The sequence below is a fragment of the Medicago sativa genome, chromosome 4 (assembly GCF_051527215.1).
Source record: "Medicago sativa cultivar Bolivia chromosome 4, Bolivia_mono, whole genome shotgun sequence".
Lineage (NCBI taxonomy): Eukaryota > Viridiplantae > Streptophyta > Magnoliopsida > Fabales > Fabaceae > Medicago > Medicago sativa.
In genome coordinates, this window is record NC_140752.1 from 98805199 (window position 1) to 98832026 (window position 26828).

Here is a 26828-nt window from a genome sequence, read left to right on the forward strand (position 1 = left end):
ATTAGCCATCTTTATCATTAGTTTTTTCTGATTTTCTCAATTCATACAATATTGCAATGCGCTTTGATGTATAGCCCCCCAACTCGAATTAACCCGTGCGGAGCACGGGTTTGTTGCTAGTTATTTTCAATATATAAATCAATTATGCAAAAAAATTCTCCTTGGATATAGGGCCCGTTTGTTTTGGATTTTTTTGAAAAAAAATCTATTTTTTTAACTAAAAAATCACTATTTTTATTTTTGTTGTGTTTGTTTTAGATTTTTTAAAAATCCATTTTGCTAAAAAAATCATTTTTAGCCTCAAAATGAAAATCTATTTCAAGTAGCTTTTCCAAAATCTATTTTGTTCTAAATGCAAGGAACTCAAGTGTAAGGGTTTCCAATCTTAAAAAAACGATTCTTATGATAGTAAACAAACAGAAATAGCTTTAGATTTTTTTAAGAATCTCTAAAAAAAAATCTCTAGATTCTTTTAACTCAAAATCTATTTTTTTAAAGCTGAAACAAACGCACCCATAACTAGCATCGCTATCTATTTCATTGAATTAACTAGCTCAGAAATTTAACTAATTTGTTATTTATTTATAATGCATTTACAAGCAATTAAAATTGGTTCTGTGATAAACGATAGCTAATATAGGAATTTAATACTTCTAAGATAAAAATTCCACAAAAATTATTTCTAAAACATTTCTTCTTTTCTCTAGTGCACGAGACTAATAGAGGAAACTTTTATTTTGTTAAGCGTTATAATGAATATTGAAGTTGTTGTTAGAGTCTCACATTGTCAAATTAAATTCTCAAACTTTTGGATGTATATATGGTTTGGCACACTCATTTTATGAGCTAACTTTTAAGAGTGGGGTTGGGTCTTGAGGGGAGTCCGGAAATCATGGCTTCACACTTGGCACAACAATCTCCCCTTTAAGTATGAATCATCCATCCATTCATCTAGGTATATATATGCCACCCCCCCCCCCCCCCCCAAACAAAAGTTTTTTCATCCATGTACACTTTTACCATCGTTGTTGTGCTCAACATAATAAACGTCTAATCACCAATGTCAAAAGGACTTCTTACAACACAAGTATCTGGTCCAACCCTGCGAACCATCTGATTCCGTTGTTGGGTTTTGAGAGAAGTCCATGAGATCGTCCATATTTGGTCTCTAACTCACCTCACAATTGGCACAACAAAGAAGATACCAATTTATTTAACACTATTCACATGGAGGATTCTCAAGTGCACTAAAAAGAGATTTGTGTACAGTTTGCAAAAATTGATGGTAGCGAACACACACACTTTAGAATCATTTCATATTCTTCACATGAAATTATACTACTTTTTTAATAAGCAGGAAATTGTATGGATGTATACTAATTTTATTAACCAAAAATGCCTTACATAATACATCACTGATATTTGGACTCCATATATTCTTCAATACTCATATTTAGATTATGTGGTGGCGAAACTTATGCTTAATGCTTAAAATTTAAAAAGGATGAATTAGTTTTCCGATGTTGTGAAAAAAGTAGTAGAAAACGGGGAAAATATATGTTTTTGGAAAGATTGGTGGATTGGAGAACAACCATTTTGTGTGCGCTTCCCTCATTTATTCAGCTTGGTTTCCAACAGAGATGTTAAGGTGTCCAACATGGGCTGTTGGCAAGATAATATGTGGATTTGGAGATGGAATTGGTCCAAAAATTTGCAGCCGGACGAGGAAGCGGAAGCTGCAGTTTTGCAGCAGGTAATTCTGCAGGTGCAGCCGCGAAAGCTGCAGTTTTTGCAGCAGGTAATTAATTATGCATCTGTCAAGCTTGCAATGTGGAAATGTGGAGACAAGTTGTATGCTGTTTGTTTGGGATTAGGATTCTCTCCATTGAAAATTCTCTGAAGTTTTCTCATGTGGAATCTCAACCATCAATCATGAGAGAGAAAGTGAGAATTAAATTATAATAAAAAGTGGTTGTTGTATTTTAATGGTGGAGATTGAAAATGGAGAAAATTTGAGAAAAATTTTAATGGAGAGGATCCAAATCCGTTTGTTTGATGGTGTTGGAGTAGCTTTGCACATCTTGTGTTAGTTTTCTCCTTTTAACAAAGAAGTTATATTTGTACAACTATTTTATGATAATTTTTATGACAATTTTATTTTTTATACTCACATTATATTTTTACTTTATCTCAATTATTTTGATTTTCGTGTCAATACATACTTTTCTTTGTAAAATTATGTTGTCCTAAAAGTTGTTACACAAATGATTATTCAAATAACACATCCATTTTAATAAAAGTTTGCTATATAAAAAACACACCTGACCAAAAAAAAAAAAAACACATCATCAACTTATAGTGTGTTTGCAGATAGTGTGTGTACCATGCCAATTTGTTGTGAATTTGTGAAGCTAAAAAGGAAAATGTTATGTCGACCACTCTTAAGTGGTACACCCTTATACCACTCCTGATTTGGCAAAAGAAATATTTAAAAAAGAGAGAGATAATGACATGGAAAGAAACATAATAAGATGAAAATTAAAATAAAAAAAATAAAAAAATACCAGATCTGTTTTCTCTATGTCTCAATCCCACTATTTCATCTCTCTCTCTCTCAACTAACACGCGATCTCCAATCACCGCCATGTCACCTTCAGTGATCTCCTCCCACTGCTCCGTCCCCTTTCAGCCACCGTCAAGTCACAGCAACTGTCGACACACAGTCACCGTTGCGTCAGGTCTCAATCGCGACCTTGCTCCCTCACTCAAATCGTTGGAAATCCTTGTTACAATCCTGTCGGAAATTGAATATATCTGTTGAAGGTGATGTTTTTATCAAATTTTTCATTTCATTTTGTGATGAGGCTTTGTATTTATGGTTTAAGGTTCTGTTTTGAATTTTTGTTTCCAAAATTTAAATTTGTTTTGAAATTAGTTGTAAAACCATGTATCCAGACCTAGTAAAGCCTGATATTTGCTTTGAAATTAGTTTACCCATTTTGAAATTGCTTTTCAAAATAATTGTTTAAAGTAATTAGAAATCCATGGTGAAAAAATGAATCATAAAAATGACTCACATAAGTGTATTATCTAGGTTTTTTTTAACCCTTCTCATATGTAGTTTGTGCTTGTTGTTTATTACAGTATAACTAAAATCCATCTATCCAACTTTATATTGAAATCAATGGCTATCATGCAAGTCTCTACCGAAAGTACATGCTTTGAGTTTCTATGGAAATTTCCACCAGCAATTGAAATGCTTTTGCTTGTTGCATAAATGTTTGACTTTAAAAATTGATGATTGAAATACTTGTATGTTTGATAAAAATTGGCCATTTGTTCATTTGATATTTTTGTTGTATTAGTGTGGAAGAAACCCAAGACCAAGCCACAAGCCTTGCTATTACATATCAATTTTATTGCACAATAATAGAAACTCATCTTGCTTGATGTTCTGATATTTATGTAATGGATAGAGACATTGAGTGGTGGAATTGGTTGGAAGGGCTAGTCCATTTGTTTTGTGTTGAACTTATAGTGTATTGGTGTATTGATTTGGATTATAGTATATTGTTTGTTGAATTTATTGATGTGCTGCTGTTTATTTTTGGGAATTTAGTGTAGTATAATTGTTGATGTTATAATGTTGTCTAAATTTTAGTGCAGTGAGAGAGGTAATTTATTTGACGTTGCTATGTTTCTTTGCTTTTTATTAGGAAGAGTATTGTAGTTGAATTGAAATTTTGTTGCTGGGTCGCCTTATGGTATGCTGTTCTTTTGATGTTTATAAGAGGAATTGATTTTCTCATGAAAGCTTCAAGTGACTTGTTATGATCATGGCCTTTTGAGATTGATCCTTGGAATATCATGGTAGCTAGCATGGATGGAAGATGGTACTAGTGAATGGAAGGATGACATGTGTGAAATAGCATGGATGCAAGATAGTTATGGTTAGTGAAAGAGGTTTATGTTTATTTATTTTTTATTATTGCATTAATTTTGTGCTCGGTCAAATAGCTGCGTTCTTGATCTTTATAAAAGCATAATCATGAACTTTTCTTTATAGTTGACATACTGGTTAGTTCTGCTACACACTTTGATGATGACTAGCTAGAGTTTCACCACAAGACTCACGATAACTTATGAAAAATGACATTTGTTAGCAACCAATAAAATTTGTATGTGTTTTGTTGAAACAACAACAGATGTTTAATCTAGGATGTTGGTATTGCAATGCTAACTCTATTGAATTGTGAAGGGCATGGCTGAAGCATTAGGTGGTGTGCTCATGTGATGATTTTCTAATCTATATATTGAGGATTTTGTCTTTCTAGTTTTCGCATTTTAGAAGTTGCAGTTGAGTTTCGTATGTTGAAGATTGAGCGAAGACGGAACTAGTTATCTATGCTGGATTGATGGAGTTTTTCGGTGATTAATGATGATCTAGCTGTCTACAAGGCCAGATAAATTCACAAAGCATGGATCATAAATGGAATAACACCTATGTTTTTCCTGAGCATGAGGATTTGATTTCTTGTAGATAATATGCATTGCTAGTTAGGTGTTTCTATGTAATTGGTTTATGCAAGGTAGAGGTTGAAGTAGCTTTGTAATTTCTGAAAAAATAGTGGTCACGCACCTTAAACAATGTGGTCACACAGACCATATATTTGGCTAGTTTATCCTTCCCAGGTATAAATAATCTTGTTTTAGGTGAATCGAACACATAATCTAATTTGATCACTGCACTAAAAGTCTTTCCAACCATAAATAACTTCTTTTACAATCTGCGAGTTTATCACGCCTAAAGACGGACAATTTCTAATTTCTGAAAAAATAGTGGTCGCGCAACTTAAAAATTGTGGTCACACAGACCATATATTTGGTTAGTTTATCTTTCCTAGATATAAATAATCTTGTTTTAGGCGAATCGAACACATATTCTAATTTGATCACTGCACTAAAAGCTTTTCCAACCATAAATAACTTATTTTACAATTTGCGAGTTTATCACGCCTAAAGACGGACAAGTTCTAATTTCTAAAAAAATGGTGGTCACGCACCTTAAAAAATGTGGTCACACATGCCATATATTTGGCTAGTTTATGAAAATTGTGAATTTACTAATAACAATAACCATAACCCTCATAGTACAAGTGAAGGGGGGTAAACTAAACGTTATACAAGGAAATATCTTACAAGAGCATCCAAAAAGAGTAAAGGAATCCCAATTTTGAATGCCAGAAAACAATATGGTTATGCCTTTGAAGAATTGTGGTTATATTGTTCATTTCGTTGGCTATATGTCATTTTTATGTGTAAACAATATCATTTCAATACAATTTATCATTGAAATAAGAAAAAAAAGTTATCATCTTCCATGTATCTTGGACTCTTAATTGTGATACTTCGCTGTTGTGAGGTTGATACATTTAAAGACGACCAATTTTGAACGCAAAAATAATATGGTTACACCTTTGAAAATTTGTGGTTATATTGTTCATTTCTTTGACTATCTGTAATTTTCATGTGTAAACAATAACATTTCAATCCAATTTATTTGTGAAATAAAAAAAGTAATCATCTTCCATGTATCTTGGACTCTTAATTGCATTAGTTTGTTGTTGTAAGGTTGGTACACTTAAAGACGACCAATTTTAAACGCAAAAATAAAATGGTTACACCTTTGAAAATTTGTGGTTATATTGATCCGATTTAAAAATACACATTTTAGATCTGTTCACCCGATTCAAAATCTAGTTTTTTGCTGTTTTTTCTCTCATATTACATGATTATAGTAAATCATAACTTAATACACACTTATTTAATAACAAAATATCATCATAGAACCTTTTATTTCGTACCGACTTGCAAATAAAATCATCAACAAAATATAATCATTGTAATTGCTTCAACATATTACAACAATCGATTTACACCTAATGCATTTACTTCAAATAAATCCAAGAATCAATGCCATTACATAATTTTGGCACAACTTAATAATTTCATAGCAAGCATCTGAAACATATTTAAAATAAGTTCGACAGTGTTACCACGGCTAACTCTGACACATTTTACAGAACTCCTTTGCCACACAAAAAACTGACCAAGCGGGCTATACCAAGCTCTCTGTGTCATCAAAAGCTTTAAATTAGTGAAGCCACATTCAACAAAAATGCAAGTAATCAAGAGCAAATGATAGGAACAACACATTTGCACAACAAGGCAGGAACAAGCAATACCAAAGCAGAACCTCACAAACAATACTAGGACTACAATCAAATAAACCACTACAAGATCTGTAACTCTTTTAAAAAAACTATGCAGTCACAAAAAAAAAATATACACCTTAAAACACCATCTCCACCCAAATTATCAAAGAGAAAAAATAATTCACCTCTCACTCATGCTCATCAGACAAGATTCACCATTGTGCCTCAAAGGAATTACTTTTGCAGAAAGCATGTGGACAAATAGTGAGAAAGACACAAACTGGGCATGAAAATAAAAAGTGATTACACCTTTGATAAAACATGGTTAATTCAGTCTCATTTTTCGTTAGTTTTCCATAAGTCTGTCAAAGATTGACAATATTCATCAGCTGCAATTATTGTTGTGTATCAAGTGAGTTTTTGCTGCAATATGAGTACAAAAGAATTGAGTTCACAAGTAAGAATTTTTGTTAACATAGTCACTCAACTCATACACCTTATAATTTCCACGACCCTTCCATTTTTTCACTCAACTCACACCATCATGTTGTAGTGAGTATAAGGTGGTGTTCTTCACAAAATGTTAAAAGTGTCATTTGAATAATCTTATTGTAGCCATTTTGATTTACTACCTATGCCTTATATTTTCAAAAAAATTGTTTATTAAAAACGAGTAGTAAGAATCTATAGACAAAATAGACTAAAAGAAATAATATCAATAATCTAGAAAAACACAGGAAACTTACGCTTATTCCAATTTAAAGCAGCAGTAATGAAATCAAAGAAACTTCAAAGTAAAAATAAAATCAAAGGTACACCTATATTTTTGAACTTCAGATTATACTAGAAAGAGTACTTGATCATTAGAACTATAGAAAATATCCCTTGTTCAAGAACTATGGGAACATAATCATACATATACAATACAAGAGCAAAAGGAAGTTTTAAGGGCCATTATATACTCATCAAGACCCATCCAATAACAAGTTCAAATACATTAAACATCAAAGATCGGCAAGTACTTCAACATAATAAGGTAAAAAGCCCCATATTTTGCTGAAGAAAGATCCCAATACACATCAATCTTACTACAATAAGCAAAATCATCATTAAGTAAATATCAAACCAGTTGAATCCAATTTTAAAAAATCTGAATCTCAATTTCAACAATTCAATTTTCATAGACATTTGAAGCAAGTCATTCATTGAGATTCACAAGTCAATTCTTAATATTCATAAACAAAATTAGATGGTCATTCATTCAGATAAAAGCTAGACATAATAGTAATTTGCCTAAGTATTATAATTTAGAACCTAGTAATTCGCCTGTGGTCTTGGTTCACTCCATGAAAACGGTATCGGTGGCTGTCGTGACCGTTTTGTGACGGCGAAATCGCGCTACTGGACCGTTTTTTAAAACCTTTTTTTGTTAATAACTATGTCTGCTACTATATAATATATGTTCATTATCTTTGCTTTTCATACACCAAATTGTTTTAAAAAATCAATTTCTAACATACAGTTTTCTTTAATAATTGAAATCTATGAATTTACCAAGAGACTAAACCAAACTTCAAAGACTGTCAACAAACTTTATCACTCAATAAAACATTACTATAATGTAAGAATATTCAATGAAATACTTAATTTTGTTTCAAAGAAATGCTTAAATCTAATTCAAATTAGATAACAGTGAGGAGCAAAGAACATTAGATCACCCAAGATCTCAGTGAAGATCTTACATAAATCACAAATGTAACAGCCAAGAGGAAGAGGAATATGGAAGAAAATACCTGAGTTGAAAAGGGAACACCGTGAAAGAGATCGTCGGAGATGAAGAAGGAGACGGCGGCGCGCGGCTAGGGTATGACGGAAGGAAGGGTGTGGCGGAATGAATGGTGGTGGCGGAATGGATGGAACTAGGGTGAGAGAGAAATTATCCACCGAATGAATTGAAAGAGAGAGGGTACGGCTAAAATTTTATTTTTTTTGTCATCTTTGATTGTTTTTTGACATGGAATTGATTGATTTTTTTATTATTAATGGTATTGCCACACAAGGGTGGTACAAGGTGTATTGGCACCTATGGTGGTATACCTATCACTGCTCAGCTAAAAATCCCATCTCAACTTCTAGTAGACGTACGTTCGCTACCATTCCTTCCGTGGAAACAAATGTGTGCTTATTCATCTATCATCATTCTTTGAATGTCCACCAAACATTTTTCAACATCAACCATTATATTTTCCCTCAAACATCAACCATTATAGTTGTACAACTATCATTGCTAATTTTACGAGAAATGATATTTGTACAACTATTGAACAATTTTTATATAACTTTCTCTCTTATACTCACATGATGTTCTTATCATCTATCTTCTTTTTTCTTTCTCCATTGTTTTTTACCAATAAGAAGAGAGAAAAACAAGGTTGTCACTAAAATTGTCATGAAATGGAATAATTCTTGGATGAACACAAGAATTTGGACCCTCTATTTGGTCACACACACAAAAAAATGGACATGCTATAACCATTTGAAAATTAATGATAATTTAATTATTATTGTTTCTACTTTTTTTTCTTTTTATGTGTGTGTGACCAAATAGTGGATCCATATCCTTGTGTCCATCGAAGAGTTGCTCCATCAAATGGATGTACAACTATCATTGCTCAAATTCTATACATGGTTAAGAGTAACTAACTCTTCTTTTAAAAAAAAAGTGTAACTAACTCTTAACCATATTATTAAGGAAAAAACCAAAAAACTTCAAATTAAATGAATTGACACAAAAAAATTAAATGAATTGACACAAAATATAAAATCAAATCTCTAGTTTTATGCTTGCAAATTTGAGTAATAATAATATGGTTAAGAGTTAGTTACACTTCAAATTACAAGGACGAAATCCAAAAAGTTTTTTGGTTTTGTACCTTCATGAATTTTAACTGTACAAAATCGATGATATGGCAGGGGGGTAACTAACTATCATTGCTCATGAAGGTACAAAATCAAAAAACTTCAAATTACAAGAACGGAATCCAAAAAGAAAATTTTACAAGGGGGAGAACCGGAAATGTCCTATATTACAAAGGGGTAAAACACTATTAACCCTAATAATTATTATGACTCACATAATGTATTTTGGTAAAAAGTTGTAACATATTTTGCCACTTAACAAATGCTGTCCCGAAAATGATTATTACACACACATTTTAAGTTGAATTTTTCTGTTTTGAGTACAACTCAAAAAATATTCTTGGTGCTTTGCTATATTGTCGTCCATCCCTTAACATATAGCACAACGGTTTCTAAGCGCGTCCCCTCTAAAAAAAGGTCGAAACCATTTTCTATATTGGCAAATGCATAGATTTCTCTACCCTACGGCTATTAAAACCTATCAAGATGCATTATTTTGACAGAACCTTTTTTAAAGAACAGGCACCTTAAACAGAGGCTTGTAATTTACAAGCCTCGTTAAAGAGTGTCTGGGTCCAAATTCATCATTTGTTTAAGGTTTCTCATCATCCACAATGACAAATTTTTACAAGGTTGTTTTCATTCTCGTTCTTTTGTTCCTTGCCGTGGATGCCAAACATAAAACTAAAAAGAAAATCAAAATCAAAAAATCAAAAGATCATCACAAGATTTTTAAGAATAGCCTATTCACAGTCCCATACCTTCCACCATTATATGACAATGATGATGGTAATAATAACAACTACGGCGACAACAATCCACCATTATATGATAATGGTGATGATGGTAATAACAACTACGGGAACAATGACACTCCCACTTTTAAAGATCTTAAGCCTGTAGAAGAAGATCTTCTTAGGCCCGTAGAAGAGGTGGCCAAAAAAGTTGATTTCGAATTAGCTTCTATTGGTCGTTGGGACCTAATTTCACCGGATTCTGGAGTATCGGCGATGCATATTAATTTGTTGCCTACAAATAAGATCATTATCATAGATGCTTTGATTTATCGTGTGTCAAGAATCAAATTACCAAATGGGGTGCCATGTGTGCCATACAAAGATTTGAAGACTCAAGAAGATAAAATTGATTGTTTTGCTCATTCAGCTGAATATGATATTGAAACAAATCAAGTTAGACCACTCAAGGTTTGTACCATCATTATTATTGTATATATTCTTACCATTTTCGTTAACATGAAAAAGAATGAATTATAAATTTGCTAAATATCATTAGATGATTGGAGGAGATCCCTGGTGTTCCTCCGGCGGACTTGCACCTGACGGTACACTCGTGAGTACTGGTGGTTTCATGGAGGGGGAAAAAACAATCAGATACTATGGTGGCGGTTGCCAAAACTGTGAATGGAGAGAATATGACGGGACATTGTCTGAAAATAGATGGTATGCAACTCAACTATGAAATTTGTGATATATTTTCTCTTAATATGCCATTTGAAGCAATATTGATATAAGTTCTTATGAAACTGTTTAGAAGAACTTATAGAAATGGTTCATGGCAGGTACATAAAATATTTTTAACTTACTTCCATAAACTTTTAAGGACAGCTTATGAAAGTAAATTATGACTTATATGAAACGCTTATAGAAATAATTTATACAAAAACACTTAAACGTTTAATTGATCAGATGTTTATTCAAACAGTTGATCTAATTTTTTGTATTTTTTTTTTTCATAACTACATGTGATCTAATTTGATTATAATGAATTAATAGGTATGGAACTCAACAACTTCTTCCAAATGGAGAATTCATGGTGATAGGAGGACGGAGATCATTTAGCTACGAATTCATCCCACAAGAAGGACAAAAAAGTGGAAAACCTAACCTTTTTCCATTCCTATACGAAACATCTGACATAGACGAGAACAACTTGTACCCTTTTGTTCATCTTGCCCCAGACGGAAACCTCTTCATCTTTTCAAACAACCGCTCCCTCCTTTTGAACCCCACCACCAACAAAGTAGTACGTACCTTCCCTGTTTTACCTGGCGGCTCGCGTAACTACCCGGCCTCCGGTCAGTCGGCTCTCCTCCCAATAGACCTCAATGCTGAAACCACCAAGGCAGAAGTCATCGTTTGTGGCGGCAACCTCCATAATGCTTTCGAGTTAGCCGAACAAAAGAAAATATTCCTTCCAGCTCTTCAAGATTGCAATAGGTTAACAATCACCGAACCTAACCCTAAATGGGATTCTGAAATGATGCCATCAAGGAGAACCATGGGAGATGCTCTTATCCTCCCAAATGGAGAACTATTGTTCATCAATGGTGCACAATACGGTACATCTGCATGGTGGGATGCTGATCAGCCAAATTACACACCTGTGTTGTATAATCCAGATAAGCCTAAGGGTTTGAGGTTTAAGGTGATGATGGCTACTCAAATTGCAAGAATGTATCATTCAACTTCTGCTGTGCTTCCTAATGGTAAGATTTGGGTTAGTGGAAGCAACACACACGAAACTTATAAAGATAATGATAAGTATCCAACTGAGACTAGAGTTGAAGCATTCTCTCCTCCTTATTTGGATGAGGCTTTTAATAAGTATAGGCCACAAATCAATGAAGATGCAACTAAAAAAGAGTTAAAGTATGGAGATTTATTTGAAACAAAATTTTCAGTGGAAGATGGGGCTGGGTTGACAGCTAAAGATATAAAGGTGACAATGTATGCACCACCTTTCACTACTCATGGTTTCTCCATGGGTCAGAGGCTTATAATTCTCAAGATCGATGAGCTCGTTGAGCAAGAACCTGGAAGTTACACCGTTAGGATGGCGGCGCCACCATCTGGGGCTATTGCTCCTCCAGGATACTACTTGCTCTTTGTTGTCCACCGTGGCATACCTAGCACAGGAACATGGGTGCGCATTCAGTAGAAGTAGAATAACCTCTATTTATCGGGCATTCATTATTATTCTTTTATCTTCTTTTTTATAATTCTATTCATTTTTAAAAGCAAATCTGTAAACTTGAAAAGAGAAGAACATATTTTCAAGTGTGTTATTGGTTAACCATACAAAGAATGTTTATGAAAGAAAAAAAAAACGTTCTTATATGATAGTTTAATATCATATATCACTGCTCATTATTCTTCAATAGGTCTCTACTTATCAATTTGGACCTGACTGAATACTTGTAAAATTTATTGATATATGAGTTTTATTGTAATTTGTATCCAATTCAAATCACCCACTTGCTTAAATGTGTGTTGTGAATGAGTAATGATATTTGTACAACCATTTTGTGATATCTTTTGTGACAACTTTCATTTTTCTCTCTCTTTTTATTGATCAAAAACAATAGAGAAAAGAAGAGATATAATAAGAACATAATGTAAGTAAGAAAGAGTTGTTCAAAAATTCTCACAAAATAGTTCTACAAATATCATTTGTTGTCGTGAATAATTCCAATAAAAAGTCTTTCAAGTGTCTCAAAAATACGACAACTTATGAAAGTTTTAAAACTCTTGATACGGTGATGGTAAGGGTATATACTTGAGAAAACCTAAAGGTTCTTAAACTATACTTCCACCCATCAATTTTGTCCCTCCATAGGAACCAAAATAATAGATTAAAGTATAGTTTACGATCCTTTAACTTATTTCTTTGTTTCGATTTAGTCTCAGAACTCTTAATTTTTACAAACTGGTCCCTCAACTCACCTGCCTTTAATCAACGTGGTCCCTTCCGTTAGTTTTTTTTCTTCATAAAACGTTAGATTTGTACATGTGGCATGCCCGTTGTCGAAAACTTGAGATGATATGGCTTGTATGATTCAGCAGTATATAAAGGGATAAAAATTTGACGAATAAAAATTAGGGTTCATCTTCTTCCAATTTTATTCTTCTCCGCCTCTCTCTCCATTTCTTCTTCTTTCTCCTTCATCTTATCCATTTTTCTGCAAGCATGTCGAATCAAGCATCGAAAACACAGTCATCATTATTTTCATCTACACCCATTCTATGAATTCCTTCACCTTCAAATGTTACACCATTTTCCCTAACTAGACTTAAAGTTTTTTGAAAAGAAAAAAAACTAACGGAAGGGACCACGTTGATTAGCGACAGGTGAGATGAGGGACCAGTTTGTAAAAATTAAGAGTTATGTAACCAAATCGAAACAAAGAAATAAGTTAAGAGACTGATGGTTCAATTAAGCCTTGATTTTAATAGTTTAGAGACCAAATTGATGAGAGTGTTATAGTTTAAGGATTAAATTGACTATTTATTCAAATAAAGATTGTGGTTAGAAAATTTTCTCCACCCAACATCACTTCAATATACACATCTAAAATAATGTAATTTTTGCACCGCTTTGTCAACCAAAAATACCCAAATTATATGATTTTTAAAGGACAATTTGTCTCTTATTTACCCATGAGTACAACATAGATAGAGTTATCCATGTTGAATCGACACCAATCAAAATCATTTATTTTTTCCCCTAACATAAATAGCAAAAGACAAATGAATAATTTTTATTAGTGTGAATTCAATACGTGTAACTCTTTCCATATTTGATTGATGGTCAATATAGTCGTCACCTTTATAAAAACATTTTTTTTGAAAGAACCTTTATAAAAACATGGAGAGTGAGAAAAGTTTCTATCATATTCTCGTCTCATTGCACAACACCCTAATAGTCTCGTGCACGAAATGATGTTCCCTCAGTATTCCAGCTTGGTTCCTGGGATCACCACACCAGCTTCCCATGAGCCTTACGCGCACGAATCAAAATACCCCCATGGATGAGGTAGCTAGGTGCCAATTTTAAAAAATGAAACAACATAATGGAACCAGACACTTGATGTACCCGATCAGGAGCCAACTTATTTATGAATCCTGAAATAAATTCTTTAGGCTCTCCGTTTTAGAAGTAATAATGTCATGACGATAAATCCCATGAAGAGGTCAATATATCCACAGACTAATTAACTATATAAACACAACACCAAGGCAACCAATGATATATCGTCCAAGTTTTTAACTTCATAAAAACCGCGTAGGTGAAAGTATTCATTCGAGTAAACATGATCAAATTTGAAAAAATGTTGGTAGCTTTTTTTATCTTTGCATTGATGATAACCAACATAATCCAGGTGAATGCCAACTTTACAAAAAGCATGTACCTCACCTGGGGTGCTCAACATGCATCAATTGTGGGTGAAGATCTTCACCTAGTCTTAGATAAAACCTCAGGTGAAAAAATTTATATTTACCACGCATCAGTTTTGGTTTCAATAGGTTTCTGTATTCTTGTAAGATATAAGAGTTGTGAAATTAAAAATTTATTGTCTTTATCAAAATGTTGCAAATGAACATTTAGTGGGGGGAAAAATGATATTATTGCCTAATACCAGAGAATTTGCCACATTCTTCATGAAGGGAACTTTAGTGCTGATTTTCTTGCTAAAGAAAAGAAGGTTTTCTCATGGCTTTCTTAAGGCTGATGCTATGAGGATCCTTTTCCCACGTGCTTAGGCTTTCTTTCCTTTTCTATTGTTCTTTTTTCTAGTTTTGTTTCCTTTTCTTTTTTCTCCATTGTACCAAAAAAATGTTCATGTATCGCTTAATATTTGCAATCTGACTAAACATTATGCAAACTGCAGTAAAGTGATTAAACTGAGAGAAACATATTCATCGGTTTATTGGCTAATCTGGAAATATTACATGGTTGTTGCCTTTGAATTTCAGGATCAGCTGCTCGCTCAAAGAGATCTTTCTTATTTGGAAGTATTGAAATGTTAATAAAGCTGATACCTGGTAATTCCGCAGGAATAGTCACAGCCTACTATGTAAGTTCACTTGATCTACAAGAACTATAACACAGCCATAATCTCTTTTATAAATCACCCCCAAAAAGAGACAAAATTTAAATGTACTCCAGAACAGTAAGATCTAACATAAAATCCGCACAGTTATCTTCGACAGGAAGCCAGCATGATGAGATAGATTTTGAGTTCTTAGGTAATAGTACAGGACAACCATACACAGTGAATACTAACCTATTTACACAAGGAAAAGGGAGCAGAGAGCAACAATTTCACCTCTGGTTTGACCCAACAGCTGATTTTCACAATTACACCATTCACTGGAATCCCACAGAAATTGTGTAAGTTGTAACAGAACAAAGTTAATTCACCTTCTCAGTTACATGGCAAAGAACTAATATAATATTAACACCCAATTTACCATCTAATTGCTTGATCTATATGATCATCATGACTATTATTTCAGGTGGTATGTTGATAGCATACCAATACGGGTTTTCAGGAACTACGAACACGAAGGCATTGCTTATCCAAACAAGCAAGGAATGAGGGTTTATACAAGCCTATGGAATGCAGATAACTGGGCAACAAGAGGCGGGCTTGTGAAAACCGATTGGAGCAATGCACCATTCAAAGTAGGGTTTCATCATTTCAGAGCAAGGGCTTGTAAGTGGAATGGAGCAGCAAGCATTAATCAATGTGCCTCTAATGTCAAAGCAAATTGGTGGACATCTTCAGTATACAAACACCTTAGTTATGGCATGATAAGGCAGTTGAATTGGGTGAAGAAGAATTTCATGACCTATGACTATTGCAAAGATTACAAAAGATTCAATGGACACATCCCTCATGAATGCTTCAAAACACAATTCTAATCCTAAATTATAGTTCTAATTCTAATCTAAGCATTTGCCATAAATAGCCATTTCTTTGCAATTTGTCACAGTCTTGGTGATTTACTGATTTCATTTTGTATTGAATTGAATCAAACTATTATCTTATAATAAATGAAATGATAATAAATTTCCATGAACACGATGCTTGTTGTACACTTCTATGTTACTCAACTAAATACTCATTCATATCAAACATGAACCCTAAGCTAAGGATATATAATCTACTAAAGCTGACACGCCGACACCTCACACCTATAATAATTTTTACTCCCTCCGTTTCAAAATGAGTGTCGTTTTAGGTGTTTACACACATATTAAGAAATGCAATGATTAAGAGAAAGAGAATGATTATTTTACCAAATTATCCTTATTAACTATTGGTTAGTTTTAAAAATAATACTTTGGAAGTAGTGTGCAGAGTATTAATTGGAGGGTACAATTGAAAAGAAAAAGTTATTATTGCATTGGAAACTGAAAGCGACACTCATTTTGAAACAATTTTTTTTGGCTAAAGCGACACTCATTTTGAAACGGAGGGAGTAAAAAAATGACAAAATTGAATGCAATCATGTGTATAGGCTTCGATTAGAAGTTTCAGTGCTACAAGATATATAATTGAATTTGAATTTCATAAATCCAATTACACATAATATTTTACAAAAAAAAAAAAATAATAGCGAAACGGAATGAAAGGAAGTTAGGAATTGATACATAAGCAAATGCCGATGATGATGAGAGCGGTACCGAAGAAAGTGCGAGGGAGGTTGGATTGTTCACCAAGGAGAGTAGCAAAGAGAGCGGTGGAGGCAAAGGTGGTGGCGTTGGTGACGGGGACGGCGAGGGAGAGAGGAGCATCGGAGAGAATGGAGAAGAAAGTGGCGGAGGCGGAGAGGTTGATGAGAAAGGGGATGGAGTATTGCCAGATCGAAAGAAGCTTGAGCCAGTTGCGTAGAGAGTTTGAGATTTTTTGGGAGAGATTTGTTGAGGGAGGATGTGGTTGTTTGGAGGAGGATTTGAGTGCTTCGTCCCAGAGAAGTGCACCACGGCGCATGATAGCGTTTGTTGCGCCCCATACTATGCCTACTGCGATCATCTTCTCCATCTTTGCACCTCCAATTCTTCAGTAGTTCTGCAGTCAAACATAGAGGTATAACATTGATTTTGAGATTCTTCCAACAAAAAAAAAAAAAAAAATTTGTGATAAAATTGTCCAAATATAAAGGGCCCGTTTATTTTAGTTTTTTTTTTTTAAATAGATTTTTATAGTGTAATACCTTTTTGCTAAATAAATTTTAACAAGAAATATTTAAGAAAAGTTTTGAATGAAAAATCCGATTGAATAATTTATTTTAAAATGTAATTCTAATCATTTTGTTAAAAAAAATTTTGGATACTAAAATTTTGAAAAATCTCTAAAAAAAATTTCAAATAGCTTTTCATAAAAATCATTTTTGAAAGATGTCACTTTGAAAAAATATGTGATTTTTACTATGTAAAATCTCTAAAAATGAGTATTTAAGTTAGTGAATGTCAAAATCTCATTTTTAAATTATACTAAATGAGTTTGAAATAATTTTTTCTATTTTTGAATAAATTTCTAAAACATCCATTTTTAGAAATACAAAGAAAAATCTATTTTTTGAAATCTAAATCATATGGGCCCAAAAATCATACGTAATGTTTTTTTTTGACCAAAACAAATTTAACTATTATCATTAATCAACCAAGGTTCAATACAAGAAGGATAAGAATCAAAAATACGGTGACTAGCCCAAGAACAGGCCGCCCTAACTAAAGTATGAGCAACCATGTTCGCTTGCATCCTAACAAACTTCACCTCGAAGTTGGAATGTAAAGATAGCTGATAAATAATACTAGAAACAATAGCATAGAATAATTTATTAAAAAAAACTTATGTTTTATTAAAAAAAACATAAATGATGTTAAATTTGGATGAATTGTTAAAATAATTTATTTTGGATAAGTTTTTTGATATTCACGTCTCAATTGTAATTTTTCTCAAAAAAAATTGCAATTGTAATTTTTTTATTAAAATTAAATAACATTATGAAGAAACAGTAAAATAATAAGTTTACCTTTAAAAAAATAAAATAATAAGTTTAATCTTCTCAAACAATAAAATAATACTATGCAGGAATACATTTATAAAAAAATAAAAAAAAATTGTTAGGTTTTTTTTTTTTTTTTTGTGGTGGCCGGGTTCGAACCCCGGACCATTTATTAGGTTTATTGAATATCTAATGTAATCGATCTATAATATATATCAAATACATTAGATATTAAATAATATCAATTTTTACTTATAAATATAAACCGAAGAGAGTAATACAAAGTCTTTATATATATATATCAAATAGTCTAATACTATAAATGCAGTCTTTTATTTTTATCAAGTAGTCTAATGCTATAAATGCAATAAGTAATCGAGTTCGAACATCAATTCTACTTATTACATGCAATGCAATGTTTTTGTCAATTGAATTTTTTTTTTCCTTCTAAACTATCAATCAACTAAATTATAAAAGACAATCCACCTATCTCAATTGACAACTGGAGTTAAGTTGAAGTCTTGTTTTTTAGGGGAAGTTGAATTTTGTTTTATTGATTTAGGATCTAATTGGTTTTATTGATTTGGTTAGGATTCAATGGTCATATGAAACAGTAGTTTTGTTTTTAACCTATGTGAAACAACACAATCAAAGTAAGTTAACACTGAACACACACACACACACATACACACGAGGGAAACAAAAGGTTGTACAGTTACACAAGTCATTAAAGAGACAAAGTCCCCCGTGAACAAGTTAGTTACTACAAGAATACATAAAATGACGAATATACCCTCCTATTGTGGCCCGTGGGCTTCTCTTTGTCTCTAGTCTCTACAGTATAATAATATACTCTGGTTTGTGGCTCTGGTTTCTCCTTCATTCTCCATTGCCGAAGCCGCACTCACAAGCCTGCACTAGATTCTGGAACCTTCTTCAAAACATGGAGCGCATCGTTGGCGGCAGCTACAAGCTTGGCCGCAAGATCGGAAGTGGATCCTTCGGTGAAATTTACCTCGGTGACTATCCTCTCTCTTCCGTTCTTCTTTTCATTCACAACGATTCTTTCTTTATTCTTATCACTCTTTTAACGTTTTCATTTCTCTCCGCAGCTACGCATATTGATACCTTCGAAATCGTCGCCGTCAAAATCGTAAGTTTCTGCTACGCTTTTCCTAATACTCACTCTCTAATTTGCATATTCCAATTTTACTTTTAATATTATCATTCAATTATCTATTATTTTGCTAATTTGCTTCTTAATCCACCAAAACTTAACGTTACATTGCTAATTCGTTACAGGAGAATAGTAAAACAAAGCATCCACAGTTGCTTTACGAGGCCAAGCTCTACAATATTCTTCAAGGAGGAAGTATGCATTTTGCAATATTCAGTAGTTGTTTTTGTATTGTTCTAAGGAGGTAGTGGTTAGAGTCATGAGTTTGAGATTTCGTGTTTCTTGGTGCAGGTGGCATTCCAGGCTTAAAATGGTTTGGCATAGATAGGGAGGATAACGTGCTTGCTATCGATTTACTTGGGCCTAGTCTTGAAGATCTTTTTGTTTATTGTGGAAGGAAGTTTTCGTTGAAGACTGTGTTAATGTTAGCTGATCAAATGGTATATGCTTACTGACTTGTATGTTTTTCACAAAACTATATGCTTATTTCATATATTTGATGCTAATTCGTTCAATTTATCTCTTTTTTCATATTTTTTATGTGCAGATCACTAGAATTGAATATGTGCATTCTAAAGGATATTTGCATAGGGATATTAAACCCGATAACTTCCTCATGGGACTTGGTCGGAAGGCCAACCAGGTAACTGTCTTATTATTGCCACCCAGTTGAACTTGCCCGTCAGTCAACTACTTGTTGCTATTTAGTATGGTTTCACTTGTGTGTGTAATTTTGTTGTTCTTGTCACAACAACAACCAAGCCTTATTCCACTAAGTGGGGTCGGCTGCATGGATCAAATTACACCATACAGTTCTATCATAAACCATATTTTGGTCCAATTCATAAATCTATGTGCTGTTTTTGTCAGGTTTACATAATTGATTTTGGGCTAGCAAAACGGTATCGGGAATCCACAACCAATCGCCACATCCCTTACAGGTAGTTCTACAGTGTCCATTTTTGTTTCATTCTTTTATTTTTGTTTTCATTTTCGACATTTATATCTTGTAAGTTGCATTCATCTAATTATGAATTATTTTCACATCCCCACCTCCTTAGTTTTTGTGACTAACAAATATATCCTACAGGGAGAACAAAAGCTTAACAGGGACTGCTCGATATGCAAGTTGCAATACTCATCTTGGGATTGGTAAGTCTTAAGTTAGAAGAATATATTAACCTTTCAGCTTGAATAAATGTTTACACATTCTCATTCACTATATTTTTTTTTAGAGCAAAGTAGACGGGATGATTTGGAATCACTAGGATATGTACTTCTGTACTTCCTTAGAGGAAGGTATGGCATTCTGTTCCACATGATCTTTCCTGAAGTATTTTTTCCAGAACCCGCTGTTTCTCGAGACAATAATGAAATGTCATGACTTATAGTTTTAAATTTGTAACTATTTTTGTTTAGCCTTCCTTGGCAAGGTCTAAGGGCTGCAACAAAGAAACAGAAGTATGAAAAAATATGTCAGAAGAAGGTATCGACTCCTATCGAGGTCAGTATTTAAGCATTTATGTGTGTTGTGAAGCACCCCCTCCCCCCTGAATAAAGTAAAATAACTGGCATACTAATTTTTTTTTCCCTTTCCAAAAGGTACTATGCAAATCTCATCCAGTAGAGTTTGCTTCATACTTCCATTACTGCCACTCATTGACATTTGATCAGCGGCCTGATTATGGATTCTTGAAGCGCTTATTTAGAGACCTATTTGCTCGTGAAGGTGATTGTTTTTCATTTTTCAAATAATATAAAAAAAGATTGAACCATATCATTTGATTGCTTTTGCAATTGTTTCTTGGGGGCATGGACATTATTTTCAACTTTTATAACTACAAATTTGTCGAATACACCCGAAGGTATACCTTGCTAACTTACATCTGCGAAATAATGAGTAGGTGTAAGCTAGCAAGTTATAACAAAAAATTTCACACACCTGAAGACGTAACTTGCTTACTTATCTGCCAAATTTTTAATTATATGGGTATAAAATGTTTTGATTTTGGTAACTGAAAACCTATGATTGGCTAAATTTAAGGAATAGTATTTTAGAGGAATAAAAAAATATCCTTCTTGATTTCAAAGAGGTCATGTGGCAAGGACATTGAGGAGGTTAGATTAGGAGAAGTCCTCGTTTTCTCAAGAATGGGGACTCAAATTTAATACATAGTTGTTAATTATTTTAAACACATGCATGGTTTTCCTCCCTCTGATCTTCGGTACCAAATATAACTTTTCCTCTCTGTTTTTCCTTTATGTATGTCAGGCTATGAATTTGATTTCGTTTTTGATTGGACCATTTTAAAGTATCAGCAATCACAGAAGAATTTAGTTCAGCCTTCCTTATCTGTGAGTATATTTGATTTTTAGTCTCTGTGCATACATCTTTGAGCCTTCCTTGTCATTTATTGGACTGAGGGGTTACTAATGGTTTTGCAACTTGAATCTTCCCTTGCTTCTGATAATATTAAAATTGTCTTTACCACAGCCAGTTCCTGGTGCAAGTAACCGTCATGCAGTAGCAATGGATGTTGACAATCATCAAGGTTTGTGTGCAGTGTCTTAAATAGGTTATGTGATTTTATAAATTATAGATGTTTCTTATCAAGAAGTAATAATGTCTGTTGGTTGCTAGAAAAAGTCATTGTAAAGGCAACAAAATTAAGTTTTGTTGACAACCTGCAAGGTTGGCTGAATCGGATCCTTTTGTGTCTTAGTCCTGTCTTAGAAGATGGATGGAATGACGTTTAGTTTTCTACTTTATGAATATTATTATTTTTTTAAAACAAAATATCTTGTTTGTTATGACCTAATTGGAAGATTTTCATGCATATTCAGGGCATGGGGAAGAGCGAATTAGATCAGGAAATGCTACTGGTTCTGGTGTTAAAGTTCAGTTCAAATCACCAGCCGGTAGAAACTTGAGTTCTGACAATCCTCGTGACAAGAATGTAAGACATCTTGCCTTAATAAACTCACTCTTCCTGTGATGCAACATTGAATTTACTGTTCAGAGATCACACAACATTATGTCTAAAACTGAGTAGATCGGTATTTAGTAATTATTCTCTTTTTGGTAGATTTTTGGAGAAGCAAATATGGCCTCTGCTTCTTATGCTCCTGCTGGTACTTCAAAAAGGAACCCCTTAAACCCTGCCTTGTCTGCTGAACCTTCCAACACTGGACATGGGCAAGCCAGTAAAATTGGACCTTCAAGTAGCTGGATGTCATCTCTGCAGCGCATATCTTCTTCCAAATGAATGTCAAGCATGGTAATTTTCTGGTTCGTGCTGTTTATTTTTTTAGGAAAAACGTGTGGTTCATGCCGTTGTTTTGTCCCTTTTGCTGCTGTGAGTTTTGTAACTACACCTATCCTTATTTATTTGTATTTTGTAGTATTTCTATTTCCAGGCTTGAATCGTATGAAGATTCCCAGAAGAATAGATATGTGAAGCTGCACACGTGGTTTGATCGCATCTTTCCCAAAGTGTTTGGTCAAGAATATTAAAGTGGTGTATTCATGGACATGGAGACTGTGACTGTGCTGGAAGGTTGGCAAATTGCATAGCTCCTATTTGAGGCCTTTACATGTTGCTTCTTTCCTGTGGTGACTGACTACAAAAAATTGTGAAGTATGAAATACAGACTATCCAGGCTTGGGTCCCGGTGCTGTACATAGATGTCAGATGTGGCACACAGCATTGTGTATTCGCGTTTCATGTAACATTAATGTGTGAAGTAGCTTCTTTTCCTGTTATGTTACTTGATGATTATTATCCCCGTGCCATATGATAAGTGCCAACGCAGCTTTTGGTTTAAATTTTTTGAACTGATTGACAATATTATTAATTGCAAATGTATTTATAGTTTTTTTTTTTGAGAGGATTTTTTCTTTTACATATCTAATCACCGTTTTTGATAGTCTTTGTTCCTCCTTTTACTTGTTCATGTTTGCTCTCTAAATAAGAAACAGTACACTTGCATTTTTACAGCTGGCATAATTTATTAGAATAAGAGATATCTAAACTGAAGGAGTTTCACAATATCAATTGTTCTCATTTAGACTAATTTTCTTTAATCACATCATCTGTCTTTCATGATGGTAAGTTGCATTTTTTCTTGTTATTTTACCAGGTTAGAAATTATATTAATACACAGGCAAATATTTTGGCTGAAAGGTTACTGAAATAATGGTTTCTTGTCAGGTATTGAAGGCAGTTCTTGGTGGCATCAATGCCACATTCACATGATATCATGATTGCCTTTTATTTGGGTGATCGGATGACTTAATTATCAAGATCTGTATCTCATCATTTAGAAGACATCATTTTGGTTTAAAATCTTGAAGTTTTTATTAAAAGAAATAAAAACCTGTCCCGCCTATTGATAAGTTCTGCTTCAGATTGTCTTTAATCTTATCAACTTGGTTTATGTTTTTTTCAACTATAATTTTGATGCTGGTTAAGTACTTCTTTATGTTTTTATCAACATGTTTTAAGTGTTTTATTTTACTATAACACTGATGCTGAACAAGCACTTCTTTACTTGTAGGTAGCACAATTTGACACTTGCCCAGGTTAATTTGTGATGTCATTCTAGGGATGAAAGTGTAGAATCTAGTTTTGTTTCATGTGTGATTCAAGGTTTGGATAAACTGATGCATATTTCATTTTCTTGTGATAACTAACTTGTAAAACAAATTTGGTGATGCTCAGCTATCAGTCCATACTTTTACTTTTGCAGGGCTTCCTTTTCCACTGAAATTTATGAATGCCACTATCTAGGGAACATACCCATGACGCTGCTGCTTCTGATGAATAAGTCAGCATAAGCATTCTGGATGAGAATACGCCAAGGAAATATTAATATTGGTATAACTGAGATTTTGAGTTAATATGACTTCAATGGTTATGCGAAAGTAGTCATTGATTTCAATTGGAGAGAAAGGACCTAGTTATGCTGCTTCAGTGTAAGAATCTTGGATTCTTTCTGGCTCAAATATTAATGATAAGTGGGGAATGACTTGATTTGTTTTTACTGGTTGCAATAGTGTGCAAAGTATCCCCCTATCTGGAAAATTTGTAAAATTCTTTGTGCTGATATAAGGTGTCCATCCGATACCTTTGATAGTGGGGCCAAAACATTGAATTCACATTTTATCAATTTCCAATCGATGGTTCCACAATCCCATATCCCTGCATATGGACGGACACAATCTCGAAGTATTTTGAATCTGTTGGAAAAGTTGAAGGTTGGTCTCCTGAAGTATAATGAGCTTTGGATATTTCATGTCTGTTTGCTTGAGAAAGTCTTGCAGTAAGGATTTTTCAAATTTCTTCAGAACTATTTGTACTTGGTGTGACAAGCTTGAAACAAGAGTTGCTTATGATATGAATGTCAGTCCGACAAGGTCTTTTGGATAGCATTTGTTTTGCCCTTATTCAAATCCTTAAGGTTACGAAAAGACATGGTCCCTGATCAGTGTTTTGTGCTAGTCTGGATGGGTCTGAACAAGTTAAAGAGCAGACCTTTCTGGATGGCTTGTTTCATTTATCCCAAGCAAGATTTTATTATTCTCACATCCATTCCACATTTGTTGTAGACTTTGTTAAATAAACTGATAAGGCGCGTTCATCTAGTGATGGAAACCACGTATGTGCAGGACTCTCTGGAGGCATTTGGCACCTAGGGTTGTTTTCGTTAGTATTTATTCCAAAGAATAATGCTAAATCAAGCGAATTCTAGAATCATGAGCGCATCCCGAAAACGTGGCACGGTGACATGCATTTATTTTTTGTTTCTCTCTTGCGTGTCTCCCTTTGATTGGTAATTTCAGTTATATATCTCTAGTCTTCCTCTTCCACAAACGCTTCACACCTTCTATTGCATCTATCATTGGAGACAAAAGTGGAATCACCTCAACTCAATGTTTTGTGTATGTTTTGACACCTCTGTGCATTTTTGTTGCACACACCATGTGATAGGTACGAGAAGATTCTGGATCCAATTTGAGAAGTGGATATGCCAAAGTAGAACATGATGGATCTCATAATCTAGACCTACACAATAAAGTGCCTCTGTTTTATTCGACCGTGATGGGAATAAAAACTGTATGATAGAAATGGTGAGATAGCAAGTCATAGAATTACGAGACATAGCATAAGAGATGCTCAATTTCATTTTGGCCACAAAGAGTTGAAATAGTACTTATGAAAGAGGGTCTAGCCATGAAGAGCCTCATATGATATTACTTCACATATCAGGCAATCAGAGTTAGCGGTGATACAGGTTTGAAAAGTGCTTGTGTGTCCGACACGGAGTAATAGAAATATTGTTTGTGAAAATTTCGCGTGAATATGTCTTTGAGACATATAGCATTACTCTTATTCCAAATTTAAAATCTCATTTGTAAAGAAAAGAAGGAAAAAAAAAAAACAGAAGTTATGAGTTTTAATTAATAGAAATAGGAGATTGTGAAGATTATTACGTATCCATGTGAAAAACGCCTCCTTTGGTAAGTGAAGTGGAAATTGTGCTTCAAACAAACGAGAACAATATCAATGAGTGGTTCGTTACTGGAACACTAAAACTGTGATACTTACGGCATTATGCATAAGGACGTTAATGTTAGGAGAAATAGATGTATTCCTCCAATGGAAATATGGAAAAGTTTTTTTTTTTTGGTACAAAGTAATTTAAAATACGAAAGACGTAAATCAGTGCTTCTTGAAATGTATGGTCAACGTAAATGCTAATATAAATTTTGCGTGTATGCTAATGTTTGTGAAGCGTTACTTGCACCTTCAATATTCCGCTTTTACCAATCACTAGTCTTAAATTACAATAGTGATGGACAATTGTTGTTTTGATATTCAATATGTCTTAGAAACACAAGTAAATGACCAAAAAACTCAGCGGTAGTTAACTGCTGCCGGGTTTCTAGTTATAAAGTCAGCGGTAGTTAACTACCGCTGGGGGTATTTTTGTATTTTACTTGTGTTTTTAGGAAGTTTTAGATGTTAAAACAACAATTGTCATAGTGCTGTGGAATGAAGTGGAGTGGAGATGAGTCATGTTATTAAGGCTTGTCAAAGTTAGTTCAGAGAGATATTGTCTATTATGCACAAGCGCATTATGAATATTTGAGCTTATCTTTTGAATTAAATATTTCTGCAAGTTTTAGAAGACCTTAAGAAAATAACTTACATATACTCTTAAATTGTTTTCGGTATATTTTGTTAGACAGGATAATTCATGAAAACGGATTATGGAGTTGATTGAATTTATTTACATTTTCTTCTGAGATTGTCATAGTGGTGTAGGCTTAAGACATTTAAGTATGTTTCTCTCTAGATCTTAGGTTTCTCTAGATCTTAGGTTCGAATACTACTGATGCTAACAATTCCTATGTGAATTTTGATATGGCTTCAAGTAAGCCCCCACTAGTAGACGTGGAATTTTTCCTTAGATTAGTCGGTCATTTGGATCGGATAAAAAAAATTATAACGAGTTTTTAAAAAAATAAAGATCTAAGTGCTGGTCTTGATGATGTAGGAAGGAATTTCTAGGACAGTTATTCCATCCACAGGAAGCTATTTCCTTTCCATCAGTACTAGCAATGAAAACATTTCCAAGGCCTATATAATTGGAAAGAAAGAAAGAAAGTGAAAACCATCAAATTGAAAGAGATTCTCA

General features: G+C 33.6%; 4 protein-coding genes and 2 long non-coding RNA genes across 7 annotated transcripts; 4 read left to right on the top strand and 2 right to left on the bottom strand.

The window, feature by feature from the left end:
• The first annotated feature begins 2395 nt into the window (after nt 1–2395).
• Nucleotides 2396–4718, top strand: LOC146934521 (uncharacterized). Its single transcript, XR_015007793.1, has 2 exons — nt 2396–2823; nt 3717–4718. It is a non-coding gene; the product is annotated as an uncharacterized LOC146934521 (long non-coding RNA).
• A 1162-nt stretch (nt 4719–5880) lies between these two features.
• LOC146934522 (uncharacterized) lies at nt 5881–8423 on the bottom strand. Its single transcript, XR_015007792.1, has 2 exons — nt 8009–8423; nt 5881–6132 (listed from the first exon to the last, which is right to left on the bottom strand). It is a non-coding gene; the product is annotated as an uncharacterized LOC146934522 (long non-coding RNA).
• A 1215-nt stretch (nt 8424–9638) lies between these two features.
• Nucleotides 9639–12463, top strand: LOC146934523 (aldehyde oxidase GLOX1-like). Its single transcript, XM_085706416.1, has 3 exons — nt 9639–10339; nt 10428–10594; nt 10928–12463. Exons 1-3 carry the CDS (start codon nt 9749–9751, stop codon nt 12090–12092), a joined length of 1923 nt encoding a protein of 640 aa, XP_085562542.1. The 5' UTR covers nt 9639–9748; the 3' UTR covers nt 12093–12463.
• A 1711-nt stretch (nt 12464–14174) lies between these two features.
• On the top strand, nt 14175–16018 carry LOC146934524 (putative xyloglucan endotransglucosylase/hydrolase protein 26). The gene is made up of 4 exons (XM_085706417.1): nt 14175–14413; nt 14909–15009; nt 15133–15326; nt 15452–16018. The coding sequence occupies exons 1-4, from the start codon at nt 14245–14247 to the stop codon at nt 15858–15860; spliced, it is 873 nt and encodes a 290-aa protein (XP_085562543.1). The 5' UTR covers nt 14175–14244; the 3' UTR covers nt 15861–16018.
• A 463-nt stretch (nt 16019–16481) lies between these two features.
• On the bottom strand, nt 16482–17060 carry LOC146934525 (uncharacterized). The gene has a single exon (XM_085706418.1). The coding sequence runs from the start codon at nt 16981–16983 to the stop codon at nt 16579–16581; it is 405 nt and encodes a 134-aa protein (XP_085562544.1). The 5' UTR covers nt 16984–17060; the 3' UTR covers nt 16482–16578.
• Nucleotides 17061–18831: 1771 nt separating this feature from the next.
• LOC146934526 (casein kinase 1-like protein 3) lies at nt 18832–23011 on the top strand. 2 transcript variants are annotated; one of them, XM_085706421.1, is made up of 15 exons: nt 18832–18969; nt 19063–19103; nt 19253–19322; nt 19419–19567; nt 19675–19770; nt 19998–20068; nt 20218–20279; nt 20363–20426; nt 20547–20631; nt 20730–20856; nt 21400–21482; nt 21622–21679; nt 21972–22084; nt 22214–22416; nt 22530–23011. In XM_085706421.1, the coding sequence occupies exons 1-14, from the start codon at nt 18894–18896 to the stop codon at nt 22391–22393; spliced, it is 1275 nt and encodes a 424-aa protein (XP_085562547.1). In that variant the 5' UTR covers nt 18832–18893; the 3' UTR covers nt 22394–22416; nt 22530–23011. The 2 variants fall into 2 exon arrangements, with proteins under 2 accessions (XP_085562547.1, XP_085562545.1); XM_085706419.1 differs by having other exon boundaries at nt 22214–22405.
• The last annotated feature ends 3817 nt before the right edge of the window (nt 23012–26828 follow it).